General features: G+C 33.8%; 1 protein-coding gene across 1 annotated transcript in view; it reads left to right on the forward strand.

Moving 5' to 3' along the window:
- Positions 1 to 15,523, forward strand: part of LOC143237318 (uncharacterized) — a 54,960-nt gene extending 39,437 nt beyond the window's left edge. Inside the window, exons 22-32 of the mRNA XM_076476431.1 lie at positions 1,233 to 1,438; positions 2,057 to 2,298; positions 2,454 to 2,646; positions 2,881 to 3,036; positions 3,210 to 3,348; positions 3,607 to 3,776; positions 6,804 to 6,898; positions 10,334 to 10,582; positions 11,279 to 11,545; positions 13,405 to 13,520; positions 14,877 to 15,523. Of these exons, the coding sequence (XP_076332546.1) occupies positions 1,233 to 1,438; positions 2,057 to 2,298; positions 2,454 to 2,646; positions 2,881 to 3,036; positions 3,210 to 3,348; positions 3,607 to 3,776; positions 6,804 to 6,898; positions 10,334 to 10,582; positions 11,279 to 11,545; positions 13,405 to 13,520; positions 14,877 to 15,321 (2,278 nt within the window). The 3' untranslated portion in view covers positions 15,322 to 15,523. The remainder of the gene's footprint in view (positions 1 to 1,232; positions 1,439 to 2,056; positions 2,299 to 2,453; positions 2,647 to 2,880; positions 3,037 to 3,209; positions 3,349 to 3,606; positions 3,777 to 6,803; positions 6,899 to 10,333; positions 10,583 to 11,278; positions 11,546 to 13,404; positions 13,521 to 14,876) is intronic.

A 15,523-nucleotide genomic window follows, 5' to 3' on the forward strand; every position in this document is an offset into this window, starting at 1 on the left:
AAGAAGTGATATTTGATTAATGTTATAGATATACAGGGTTTCCAAAAAGTCTAGATTTGTAACTTTTCTTAATTTAAGATCCGTAACTGATTACGCAACTGTTAAAGTATGAGAAAATCGCGTTAGTTCTGTTTTTATTTTTTAATTTCGCGCAAAGCTACACGAGAGCTATTTGCGCTAGTCGTCCCTAATTTAGCAGTGTAAGACTAGAGGGAAGGCAACTAGTCATCACCACCCACCGCCAACTCTTTTGCCAACAAATAGTGGGATTGACCATCACATTATAACATCCCCACGGCTGAAAGGGTGAGTATGTTTGGTGTGATGGGGATTCGAACCCATGTACTGTCAGAGCTAATGTTGTACGTTTGCTGACAAATATTAATACTCGTGATACGTATTTAAGTTTTCGTTTGGAAAGTTTTAAATTATCCATATTACACATTTTGGTAATGCAGAAATAAAGTTAACGAGAGTTTCACTGTTCCTTGATTGAATGGCAGTTAAGAATAATTTTGTTTTTGTATATTGTGTCACGTGTTTTGGATTATTATTATTATTTTACAAATTGAATTTGTATCGAACAACTGTTTCATATAAGAGGTTACTTCAAGTGGTTAAGTTAGTATTGTGTCTCAACCACACGGTGTAGTCGTCTGTTCTTCGAAACTTGATTGTCACAACAAGGCTGGTTAAAGTCACACGAGGTTAAATTTTTTAGCCGCCTGGGAGCTTTTATGGTAATCAGAGAACGTCAGCTGCCCTAAGCACTTTGTAAACATTTCTTTTATTGTGTAGTTTATTATACAGTGTAAGACTAGACTAGAGGGAAGGCAGCTAGTCATCACCACCCACCGCCAACTCTTTTACCAACGAATAGTTGGAATGACCGTCACATTATAACGCCCCTACAACTGAAAGGGTGAGCATATTTAGTATGACGGGGATTCGAATCCGCGACCGTCAGATTACGAGTCGAGTGCCTTAACCGCCTGGCCATGCCGGGTCCCCTACTATTAATCTAAACTTGTTTCGAATTACAAAGACAGAAAATGGAACGCATTCTGTAACATTTGTTGAAGCGCAGAAGGTTCTGAAATTTTTGGACATGCTGTATATTTTTCACTGATGGTGGATGGTATCTGTTTATGTAATCAAAGGGATACCGAATAAATTAGTTTAAAGATGGTACTTAAACAAAATTTGATACTGGTTTTATTTTAATGTTTTAGATACTTCATTACACTAAAAGTTTCCAAAGGCGATCGTTATGCAGAAACTCAAACTACAGTGACTATACGTCAGGGGGAGCTACCTGTTGTCTACATCAAGAGTAAGAAAGCCGGTCGAATAAATCCAAACGAAAGACTTGTTGTAGAAGGATTCGTGACCAGTCGAGCCAATGTAACAATTTACTGGGAGGTCGTGGTAGACAAAGGTCAGCAATAATCTAAATCCTCTTTCTTTTTCTTTTCTGTTGTTCATGTGGCTTAACCTAACAAGCAACATAAGAGAAAGTAACTTTCTAAGCGTTCCCTGTTGATTGTGACCCAGAGCTTTGACCAGGGGCCAGTTAAATCTTAAACCGAAATGCTTGCCAAGTTTTTTCTCTCTCTCTTTCACATACTGTATTTTTAAAACACAGATTTCAGATGTAATTCACGGAATGATAATTTTTGAAAGAAAAATGCTTTGAATAAATTTAGAACTTAAAATATTCTGTGAGCTGACATAAACACCACATCAAATATTCAGAAATCTGTAGATGGCGCTTTTTCGATTCAGCATTGCAGAATTATTCATATCAGTGTTCATAAGTGTGCGTGAAAGGTACCAAAAACAATGTTAAAAATATGTGTTTGTTTTTGGTTGCATATAATCTGTCGTATTAGTTACAAATTACAGATGACATGACACAAGTTATGATTTTGTATTTGATGACAGTATGTACAGTTAGAAGATAGTATCGAGAACTGAACATCGCTCAATGTGTTGAAATTCTTATATCTTATTGATGGTTACTTCATATCAATATATAGTGGTTACACAATTTTAGAATATTCTCTTCCATCTCTGAACGGAGTGACGTCATCAGTAGTCCCGAGATATTATAGTTCGTCTTTGGTCGATCGTCCATTTCCACTTCTAATTCCAGCTGTTAATGAGCGTTGGACAGGACTTTTGAGTGGCGCCCTCTATAAATTTCGGCTGACAGCAAATCCACTGGATGGAGGAGAACCAGGTTTTGCTGACGTTGCTATAGAGTCAAATAAACCGCCAGTTGGAGGTAGATTCGAGGTGATAATATACTATTTCTTGATAACATATGTATAGACTCATAGGTTTTTAATGTAAAAACGTTTCTAACCAGGAATTAACAATATTCAATATTATCAATATTTCTGTTTGGAAGTAATACTTAAGCATTTCTATATTCTAACTGGTTTTCCCAGGTGGAGCCAACTTCCGGCTTTCCGTTAACTACAAGCTTTACTCTGGATGCAACAGAAGGTTGGGTAGATTATCCACTAGACTATTCATTGTCGTATGCCTTTTCTTATCGTCTCAACCGAAATGACGTAGACACTCCTATAGCTACTATTACCGGAGCGCCACCATTAGTGGAAAACGTTATTCTTCCAGAAGGTGAATTATTGTATCTTTTACTTCACTATTGTTTCTATGATTTGCAAACTAAACCACAGTGCTTTTACATTAAATGAACCTGTTATTTAAATATATATATCTCATTTGAAAACCAAAATACGTAAGTCTAAAAGGCCTAAAAGACTTTATTTTTGTCTTGAATTACTCGTTTTACGATAATTTTTGAAGCAAATGTTTGCCATCCATAATTTACATAATTATTATCATTTTTAGGCCAGACCTCCGAAGTTATAGTTCAAGTCAAAGTGTGTGATGTTTTAAACTCGTGTACCACTACAAAGAGAACCGTCTCCACTCAACCTCTATCGTCTTTTTTGACATCTGATTTTGATAATTTAAATAAAACTGTAGTTCAATATTTAAACCAGGGTAAGTTTGTTCTCAGTCTAACAACTGTATTATGATGCAATTCTTTTTTAGTATTTGATTGTGAACCTTTTAGGTTTACATAGTTTTTTCTCAAGTAAAATGTATATTATTTATGCAGAGAACATGTTTTCATTATTCTTATATGCATTTGTAATGCATCCACAAAATTTCAGGAGACCAAATCCGGGCTCTTTCCGTTGCTAGGGCAACAGTTCTGACCCTGAACAGCGAACAGTATGGAGAATTTATAGTTCGATCACAAACTTTGTTCCAAGACGTAGTAGACAACATGGCCGAAAGCTATTCAATAGGGTATTAAGATAATTTATTCGCTTGAAGTTTGTATCTCTTAATACTTAAATTTAATTAGTTATAGAAATAATTCAGCTTTAATGAAGATGAATTATGTTGTTATACTACATTGTTGGGTAACTTATTAAATATATTGTTACACCAGCGCAAAATACTGCACGCGATAATTTAAAAAACAAGGGCCGTTCACAATAAAATAAACTTTGAAATACATAAAATATATAAAGCTTCATCAAGTAATCTATGATACTTTTTCAGATTGGGGGTGGAGTCAATTAGGAGTTCTCTAACCAATGACATTCTTAGTCTTATGGAGATCACCCAGTTAACGATCCAACCCAACTATCTTCGCGAGGCCACACAAAACAACCTAAAGGATTTGACGGTCTTGCTTGTACAAACTTTAAGTATGACAAATACGATTAGTTGTAAGTATCTCTTCCTTTTGATTGGTTTTTTTCTCTTATTCACTATTGTTTATTTCTCACTATTTTTCGATCAAATAAATGATTTTCCCAATTATAGTTTAATGTGTTTTTTTTTAATATTCTTCATAAACAAGAGGGAATCTTCTATAGCCGCGGCACTTTCAATTATTAGGCAGGATTAGAGAAAATTAATTCGTGAGACCTTGTTGTTTTCTCCTTTTTATTATCTATATATTTGCCCGCCAGTAATACCAAGAGTGGGGAGCGAGTATACCGGTTAGATTTTATTATTACCAGCCCACCCTCAAATTGAAATTCTTTTAGGTAGGATTAGAATAAATTAACCTATGAGACCTTGGACTTGGTCAAATACATCACTTGAAAGGATTTGACTTCTTAAGTGCAGAACTGAAATTAGATCTCGAATTAATCAAAAGATGACTGAGCAATGAACTAAAACTTTATACTTGATAAAAAACACACACTCAAAGCCATTCGATGAACCGCCATAGCGCGGCTAACAACAATACATAGAAACTTGCTCTCATTTGGTTTCATAATCATAAAAATGCAAAACAAACAACAACAAATAACTATCAACAATCACAACCTTTTTCACATATATGGCTAACTAGGGGTTAAGCATGAACGGAACAGTCCTGAACTTCGCGCAAAGCTATACGAGGGCTATTTGCGCTAGCCGTTTCTACTTTATCATTGTAAGACTAGAAGGAAGGCAACTAGTCATCACCGCCAACTCTTGGGATACTCATTTACCAACGAATAGTGAGATTGACCGTAACATGATAACGCCATCACGGCTGAAAGGGCGAGCATGTTTTGTGCAACTGGGATTTAAACTCGCGACCCTCAGATTATGAGTCGAGTGCCCTAACCATCTGGCCATGTCGGGCTCGCTTCTTAGGATTCAAGTCATAAGCGTTCCTGATCTTCTGATTAAAATGTTAAGATGAATCATAAAAGAGCGTTCCGCCTCTTTCAAAACCCCATTTTAACCACTATTACTCATATAAAGTTGATATTAACAGATATTGATGCATTAGCATGAAAGTAACTGGAATTGTTAATATTTTTTACAGCACAGGTCTGTGAGGTTTTATTGTCCTAAAATTTTTACAAGTTCCACAGTAAATCCTGTAGGTTGAATTCTAAAAGTATATATTTTTTCTCCATCACAAACAGATTTTTCAAAAAATGTCGCATGTACTTTTACATAACTGATTAATTTTCATCAAAATTAGGTTACATTTTGTTTTGCTTAAAATGTTGACAACCAGTGGCTATATACTTCTCTAGACCAATAACGACGTGAGAGTCTTATCGATCGTTCTAAAACCTACGAGAAACATATCACTGATATATAAACAGTTAACAGACGACCGCATGACGTGTCATTTCTAGATAGTATTTGTTTGTACGTGAACTTTGACATTATTTTTTCTTTTCAATATAATTTGTTCATCGCTATGGCAGCAAGAGTTTGTTTAAATGAATCAAACATGTTGTGATATACACTTTGTAAATTTGTTGTGAAGAAACAAAGAAAACACATTAAAGAATTTGTCAAACAAGGGGCATATTAATGGAGGTTCACAACTCTTCGCCTCCATCAGTGATGTTATTGAGCATTTAATATCTTTGACCGAAGTTAACATTAACTACGTTCACAGATGGCGCTACGCACATAAAACAGAAAAAAAAATCCAGTTATATATATAATGCAAAAAATAAAACAACCTGTGTGTCTGTCTGTTTGTTCCTTATATAACTACTCCTAGACTGCTGGGTAAATCCCAACAAAACTTTATGGAATGATCATTTAGAACATTGGATATGTTACTGAGGGTTCGCAACCATTCCACCCCATTATTAATGTCATTGAGCATTCGTTACCTTTGCTATACGTTAACTACATTCATATATAGCGTCACATTCTTATACGAAACAAAAAAAAGGAACTTTATCAAATTTTCCGTAGTTAGTCTTCGGATTTACAACGTTAAAGTCGGTGGTTCAATTCAAGTCGGTGGATGCAACAGGTAGCGCGATGTGGCTTTACTATGAGAAAACACACATTTTTTACAATATAAAACACACACAGTGTGAGGGAAAGGCACTCAAATGTCTTATATATTTCATGAGAGAGCGCTTGCACTCTCTGTGGAGGAATTCAGTGAAAAACAAAATGGCCGCCACTATTGCAATAATAGGTAAACTCAGATGAAGCTAATACAACAACAGTTGCCATAATGCTGACATGAAAAAGCGTTTCTTTAGTTATACTCACTTTTAATTATATATTAGGGAAATTAAATAACTTATGTCTAAATGAAGTTAAATGAGTAAACAAAATCATGTTAAAAACAGCAAATCACTACCTCTGATTAATTATATTATAACCATAAAATATGCAAGCTATAAACTAAAACACACAAACAAATTTTTTTAATTAAAAATTATTAAAATACGCTGCCAATAAAAAAGTAGGTATTCTAGGGTACAAGCTGCAACGTGGGATTATAAAATGTATCCTAGGTTTTGGAGGTGACTGAAGTAATAGGACTAACATTGCGGTGAGGATACACCGGCTATCAGTCTATTGTATATATAGTGAGTTCTTAAATTTATGCAAAACATTTGATGAGGTAATAATGAATACTGTAAAAACACGTTATATTGTAAGTAAACTGTATAAAGTTAATAATTTTTATGTTATTTATCATACCATCCATTCAACCTTTTATCAAGTTCATGAGTTGACCAAAAACAAGTATCTCAGCTTGTGTAGAATAAAATATATTTATCTTATGTCATTGAATTATTTCATTTTCCATACATAAAGATAGTAATTTAAGTTTTCACGATCAAACTATTTAACTGTATTAAAACCACATTGCCAAAATTGTTTTTGTTTATCTGCCAGTTTCAAATGATTCAAGATGAACAAAGTGGTTCTTAAGTGCGATGCCTTATCTTTATTTAGAAAATGTTTACATAATATTTTAGCAGGGCCAATGAGAAGACTTCTAAGTTTGAATGAAAGAACTTCGAGAACGAAGCGTCAGAGTGAGTTGTATGCGTTACCTATAGCTCCAAGACAGGTTAGTTTTACACATAACGATATAACAAAATTAGAACTTAAGACAGATTTTGATTTTTTCATTATTCAAATTAACCAATTATCAGTTTTAAGCCTTGCAGTTAAGAAATGATGTGTAATTAACTTGGAAATTTTGTTTGTTTGTTTGTTTAGAGTTAAGCACAAAAATACACAATGGGCTATCTGTGCTCTGCCAACCATAGGTATCGAAACCCGGTTTTAGCAGTGTGAAAGTCTGCAGATACATTATAGGCACTGCCACTAGGGAGCGTAATTTGCAAATACACCCATAAGTGATTTTTGTCGTTTGTATTCGTATTTTCAACATTTAAAAAATAATCTCACCGTCTCACAAAATATTCCAAATCAAAACTCCATGAAACAGATAGCTTGATTATTAGCCTTCTATAACAGGCTTTACTGTATAATTTGCTATGGATGAGTGTTGAGTGTTTAGTACTAAGCACAAAGCAACACAATGGGCTAACTGTGCTTTGTGGAGTGAGCCCACAGAACCGCTGTGCCACTGGGGGTACTTTGGATAAAATTAATTCGTTTTATAGAACAATATTTTAAAACTGACGAATATTTCAGAAACATAATGTAATTTCCGAAGAAGTACAGTGCGTTCAAAGAGGAAGTGCCAAACTTGGGTGAGTTGTTTTTCCTGAATTAAAAAACAACAACAAAAACAAACTCAGAAAACATATTATCTTTTGTTATTCGCAATGAATTTTGTAAATTTTTGTTGTAAAGAAAAAACATAAAATTATTATTCTTCCTGTAGTTTTTAATATAAAGTCAATTACCACACTGAGTCCCTTGCAAAACTTTCTCCTTACCTAACCCTAATTGAATTACAAATAAGAAAGAGAAAGTTTGTTGTTTTTTTAAATTCGCGCAAAGCAACGCGAGGGCTATCTGCGCTAATCCGTCCCTAATTTAGCAGTGTAAGACTAGGGGAAGGCAGCTAGTCATGACCACTCACCGCTCCCACGGCTGAAAGGGCGAGCATGTTTGGTGCGACTGGGATTCGAACATGCCGGGCCAGAAAGAGAAAGGGGAGGTGGTGTTTGATTGGAAAATATCACTTGATAAAAAAGACGAAACGTTTTCGATATGATAACATCAGATGAAACTCTAGTACGTTGTCAATAAACAACGAAGTTCATATGACTTGACTCTTTATTTATGCGAGATTTGATGAGATAAAATATCCTTGCAGTCTAAGTTTGCTATTTGAAATAATACTATTATAGATAAGAAAAACCTCAGCTAAGTAATTTGTAAAAGTATTGGGAATTAAATTTAAATATAAATATTGAACAGATTGTAGTAATATCAGGGGTTGGATAGTTTACTGTATGATGGGATATTATATAATAATAAATTAAACAACAATTTAAATGAACTACAATGAATATAATAAGGATTTTTTCTTTTAAAGATCAGTGTAATACTAAAACAGTTATTGCACGTTCCACGTCTGTAGTTCATTATACAATCTGTTATTTACGTGGTGGATGATGGATGATGTATGAATGGCATTGAGAGTGGCGTGTTTATATATGGGTGGTGTGTTATTTTATGTGTGTGTTTGGTGATGATAAAGTGTGGTGTGTCATTTTATGTGCTTGTATATTTGGTATGGTGAAAGGTGGTGATATTTTATGTGCGTGTTTGGTTATGATAACGTGTGGTGTGTTATTTTATGTGGTTATATATTTGGTATGGTGAAGGGTGGTGTGTTACTATGTGCGCGCATTTATGTATTGGTGCGTGAATATATGGATGAAAGAAAAATAGAAAGTTTTCTATCTAAATTATTATAAAGCTATCAGGTTAAATTTTACTGGCTATACTATGAAAGTAAAACTTCTATTACTTAGTTTTATTATACAAGTTTGTTGGTAAATCCGCTTCAGCTTAAAGCGAATGGTTTATCATGTGAATAATAGTAAATAATAGTAGTACGAACTTTTCTCAATATCTCAAACTGTTTGGTTATCACATTACATTCGTTTCCTCTTTTCCTCAAAGCCTAACTTAGTGTCATCTGGTGACTTCTAGCTGAACCCAAGTTTTTGATGATAAATGCACTTTTACATGTCCAAGGAAAGAAATCGGTCGCTCGTGCACGCCATCGAGACATATTGTCAATGGCTTATAGTACACTTTATTGTTCACAGTCATCACAATTTATAATGGCTTATATAAGATACTCTATTGTATATAGTAATCACAATTTATAATAGCTTATATAAGATACTCTATTGTATATAGTAATCACAATTTATAATAGCTTATATAAGATACTCTATTGTATATAGTAATCACAATTTATAATAGCTTATATAAGATACTCTATTGTATATAGTCATCACAATTTATAATGGCTTATACAAGACGCTGTTGTAAATACTCATCACAATTTATAATGGCTTATATAAGACACTGTTGTAAATATTCGTCACAATTTATAATGGCTTATATAAGACATTCTGTTGTAAATACTCATCACAATTTAGAAAGATCCGTGAAAGTCGTCTTTCTCTACAAAACGGACATAACATAAATACGAAACTCAACCATGGATGGAGAATTGTGGGTATTCAAGTCCTATTTGTTATGCATTACTAATTTTTGTGTTAATATTTCTGTTATACTGACTACCAGTAGTGAAGTGATTAGATCTAACTGGATCTTCTTTAGTATAAAAAAAAAACAACTATAGTTCAAGGGATCATTGAAATTTCCATCTTGAATCACACCTTAAATGCACGTGAGAAAAACTATTAAATCATTGGAGAATAGGGTTCAGGCGGTGCCATCGATATTTTGAACTTCCAACAAGATGGAAAAAGCCACCCTGCAGCACGTGCTAGAAAGAAGGAGTTTTCGGTTTTTTGAACCAAATGCCACGATTCACGTCATTTTTATAAATCTTCCACAGCTGTAAATGTAGATCGTGTCCAATAGAATCATATCTGAGTCTCGGACATTTTGATCTACTGATAGCCTGATAGAACATGGTAAATGTTTAGAAGATTGATCCAAGTGTATTGTTTTTCAAGGTTTTAAAACAGGCCAAATTGATTTTCAGATCATTTGTGACATTTGGAGAGATTTCAATGGCTAGAGATGTTGTCTTTATAGATCGAACATTTTAATACTATATAATATTTAATACTATTAGCAAATGTACAGTTTTCAGAGTCAAAATGTCTTGTGTGATGGAGGTTAGCAGATATAGTTTTAAAGAGGTATGCTTTAAGCTGAATAAAACTATTTTTTTTGTAGTTGTAGAAAATCTTTTTTGCCCATTTCAAGCTCCAGAGTGGAGGAAGGAGGAAATACTTATTCGATGTAATAATTATGATAATAAAATATTTAACTTCAATATAATAAGATATTTATCTTTAATCATTCCTTGAAGGTGAACGTCATGTTAGGGATGGACACTATGATAACCTCGGCTGACCCTAGTCCATCAACTGTAGAAAACCTGTTCAATTCTATAAACACGTACTTGAGTGGGATGTGTCAACATCTTGTTGTTGGAGAAGATCCTGCTATCATCTGGACCAATCTTGCTGCTCTCCGTAGTGAGAAACTGGAGTTTGACATGTTGACGGATGGTGGTTTGACCTTAGCATCCCTGGACAATAGTCAAAATAACCACTGGGTAATTTCATTATAGTGAAAAAACAACAATAAAAACACACACACATTTAGGATAAAACAATATGATAAAAACTTTACGTAAGTTAATCGTACCTGGTTTAATTGGGTAAATTGAGACAAGTTAATTACATCAACTGGAGATATGCAGTGTTTTTGATAAAATACGCATATAATGAAAATACTTCAAGATAGAAAGCTGTGTTTAACATATAAGTATATACATACAGATATAATGTATCTTCCATTTCCATTTGTTTAAACTATCATCTGGATACCTGTACCTTCCAACAATATCTTCATCATAGAAATTCAAAAGTACAATTTAGGTGGGTAGGTTTTAGTCGTCATAATTTTGCTTTATTAACAGATTGTCTGGGTAGAATATATAAACTTATAACGATAACCCTATAACCTGAGGATATTCGAAAGGAGGATCTTTCTTCCTCAGGAGTAAACTGTTTATCTAGTTTACTCTTGATAAAGAAACACGTTTCAAAACGTTTGGGTTGTAGGATTTTTTATCATGTGATATTAAGACCTTTTGAACTTGTTTTCCTAACATCATTAATGAGCTTACAAATCTTATTTTGCTGACATGACAGAAATATTCACGGAAGTTCTGTTTACAAAACTAGTGTAGGAAAGTTTCAATTTATTATTAAATATAGGTGATATTGTTTTATGAAATATATCATAGATATTCCTTGGGAATGACATCATCAACAGTTACCAAAGGTGGTCGTGTGACTCTGTCATCTGTTACGGAGCATGTGTTGGCTCAGCAGAGTTCGCTCTTGAGATAGCCACTGTGATTGGCGGAAGTGTTCTTTTAGGCCCCCTTTCGCAAGTTCAACTCTTTAATCCGAGAACTGGTCAACAAATGTTTGTGGAAGATCTTTTATCTCCAGTACGTGTAACAGTACAAGTTGAGAAGATAGAAATTGACGATGGCCAGGTTTTAATGGTAGGTTGTTTTGTGATTTACTCACTATATTTTATAAAAAGTTCGGTTTCTCAATTTTAAACGAATCTGTAAAATAAGAGGTCACGGAAGATGGCGCATTTCGTATTGAGTTACACACAAACTACTGATTCTTGTTGGTTCACCTATAACACTATGTAACAAAATTTTTACTTTTTTTTTTTTATTCCTGGGCAGACAGTATTATTTCCCAATAGAAAAGACCTATTTTTTTCTTCAAAATTTGCTTTTGTGAGCTGCGAGCGTATAATGAAAACATAATGGGAGACTATATTTGGGGGCTGATACGTGAAAGTGATTTACATTACAGTCGCAAATTTCGAAAAACTACTCACTTCTAAAACTTTTTGTATAACTTTAGTATAAATACAGACCTTATGTAAATGTAAATATGCAAATTTGCCTGTTTTTACATAGAAAATAGGTTAATTTCTAAATTTCATTATCCAGGTCACAAAAGCAAAGTTTGAAGGGAATAATGGCCATTTTCTGTACTTTCACAACATAAGTAATTAAGAAATAACACATACTATCCAGGAACAAAATTTGTATTACATAGTGTAATGTTCATCAGTAAATACGGACTCTATCAGAACACATATAATTATTATAATTACCTAAACTACAAAGTGGTTGTGTACGAACATATAGCTGAGTTACTGTATTATGATTTTTGAAACTTCCAAAAACTTGGTACAGTGAAATTTGTGTAAATATAATTTCTCTTTTTTTTGTATTTGAGACCTTCACATTTTTGACACGCTTTAAGTCACGTGGTCAAATTACCAAAAGTTGTTATTATTGTATAAGGTTTTCAACTGTAGCATTTGGTAGTGTATGTCATTTAAGATATAAATAACTCAGTTCATATACTCTCCAGGTATGAACTGTGTATCACATTGAAACAACCAAAAAATTACGATTAGTGACTGGAAAGGGTTTATCTTTTATCCAGATCTATTAACAACAACACATCATCCTTTATTCAGTTTGGTTTGGTTTATTTTGAATTTTGTGCAAAGCTACACGAGAGCTATCTGCGCTACCCAGATAGAACAAACTAGCTGAAGTGTCTGTTTACTTAACAGATATTACGTAAATTCATGATTAATGAAAGGGTTATCTTAAGACATGAAAAGTTGCTGCCCTTATATGTAATTATAAAAAAAACATAAAAACGCGGCCCATTAAAAACTGCAAAACAGAAAATGTGAAACATTAAGTTTACATGTTTCTCTCTATGGACCCACCCAGTGACGTATTTTGGTAGGGGCTAGAGGGGGCTCATGATCTTAATGGGGGCCCATTGATAATTTTATTGTACGTAAAATTACAAGGAATGTAGGCTCCCCAAACATTATTAGTCTGAGGGCCCACACAACCTTAAATCCGCCATCTCACGGAGTCAATAAACCTCCATACTAAATTTGGGAAAGATCCTTCAACAGGGGGCGAAGTAGTGGTAAAAAACGCAAAAATGTCTATAGAAACTGCAAAATGCAATAGTGAAAATTTGTTTGTATCTCCCTACAAAGCCATCAAACCGTCATACCAATTTTGATAAAGATCTGTTCACACCCTGCGAAATAGTGATATGAACATACATCAGAGAATATTGTCATATTTATATAGAAGTATGAAACAACATCAGTAAATAATAAACTAAAAACTCGATCACATTTTCACTTCTCAAAACTTTTAAATCTTCAGTATGGTTGGAAGTTTCCAGATATACAGTTAGTGACCAATAATATACCATGTTTAAAGCAGCAGAAATTAAACTAGGTTTTTAAAAACTGACATAAACCATTTGGTTCTATAGTATAACTTTTTCTTCTAAGTGTGGAATATTCGACCTGCTCTCCAAAAGTTGGAACACTGATGTTTGCGTTACAGAAAAGTTTAACCCAGACTCAAGATTATTGACCTGTGAATGTTATGCTCTTGGTTATATCGGGTAAGCGTTTAATTTCTTTATTGTATTTAAAGTGCAGAGATGGATACAAAATATGTTCTGTTGCTGGAATATAACTAGATATGACTTACTGACTAATGTTAGAGTTGGCAAAAAACAAGACGTTCACCTACTTGCCTTTCTTTTTCACCAGTTATTTTATTGTTGAAACTTTATAATTATCTGACATCTTTTTTTCGGCTCTTTCTGTACTAGTGTTCAACATAAGTGGCAGTATACAAGTTAATAATTAAATGTTACTTGCATGAGCACATTTTTTTCAATTCAGGTGGTTCGTTGTGAGATTTCAGAGATTAATATTGTTTCTAATTTCATGTATTGTGAGCAAAGTCAGTACTTCGTCTTATATCATAATTCAATGTTCTTCTGTTAGTTCAAGTAATATCCATCACACTTATGTGGTAATGGTAACGCCTAATGTCTCAATGGAATTGTGGGAAATATTAAGCCTACTTTTTAGGGCATGAATAACATAGATATATGCATAAACCTGTGGTATAAAAACAAAAGTCAAGAGCAACTGATGCTCAATTTATTACTATATGTTAGTATATTATAATATCCCATCCAGAAAAACAAATTTCAGAATATGTTTTCAAAATGAAAAAGGGATTACGAATAAACTTTCCAAAGAAACACGTGGTTCCACGCACTCCCTCAAAAACGAAAAAAAACAACACAACAAATCAATAAGTTTTCCAAAATTTTGAAATAACAATTCATCTTAACGTCATTAGTTTATCTATTATTTTGAGGATCCAGAAAAATCGTTCTTAACCATACAGTTATCAGATAGTTTCTGACCCGTGCACTTCAAACGTTCTTCTAGTAGAATGTATTAGATAAGTACTTTTCATAATAAGGTGAGTTTATTTTGCAAAATATGCTGAAAAAACGACAAATCTTACCAATTCTCCCAATTCTTCTGGTGGCAGTCTTCTATTGCTTCTTTTTCTGGGGGAGGAGGAATGTAATTTATGGATGAGTCGTTGTTCATCCTAATATTTAAAGACATTTCATGTAAAGACTATTGGTATTCAGTGACTCCATATATTTTGTGCTTCTTTTCTCTGCTATTCTATTGTAACAGAGGTTTGTTTCTATTGTAACTAAATGTTTGCTTATACAGTTTTTAAAATGAAAGATCGTACTTTGATTTCATGTTTCACTCCAATAGTTATATTTATTTGGTGTGCTTAAAAATTTTCTTTTTGTTAAATCTTTTTTATGGTCCTTTTTTTAATGTAAGCCTTTTTTATGCGTGATTAATAATGAAACTTTATCTGTATTTACCTGCCTGTTAGTTATGTTCTAAAACATTTTTTTGTTTTGTTTTAGGGCTATTGAACACGAAGCTCCAACAACAAGGATATTAACAACAGTCTACACTACGGAGGGACTTTTTGACGTAGAAACCGAGAAAACAACAGATGAACCTACAACCACACAATTACCTACAAGTACTAGTGAACTTATCACCACACAATTACCCACAAGTGTTGGTGAACCTACCACCACACAATTGCCTTCAAGTACTGGTGAACCTACCACCACACAATTACCTACAAGTACCGATGAACCTACAACCACACAGTTACCTACAAGGACCGATGAACCTACAACCACACAGTTACCTACAAGTACTGGTGAACCTACTACTACACAATTACCTACAATTACTGGTGAATCTACCACCACACAAGTACTGGTGAATCTACCACCACACAATTACTTACGACTAACAGTGGAACTACCACTGCAGAGGAGTTACCCACAACGATGAGTAAACCTACTACCCCGCAATTACCTACAAGAACTGGTGAGCCTACTACCACACAATTACTTACAAATACTGGTGAACCTACCACCACACAATTACTTACAAATACTGGTGAACCTACCACCACACAATTACCTACAACTACCAGTGGAACTATCACCGCAGAGGAATTACCCACAACGACGAATGAACCTGCTTCAACAGA

The sequence above is a fragment of the Tachypleus tridentatus genome, chromosome 13 (assembly GCF_004210375.1).
Source record: "Tachypleus tridentatus isolate NWPU-2018 chromosome 13, ASM421037v1, whole genome shotgun sequence".
Classification (NCBI taxonomy): domain Eukaryota; kingdom Metazoa; phylum Arthropoda; class Merostomata; order Xiphosura; family Limulidae; genus Tachypleus; species Tachypleus tridentatus.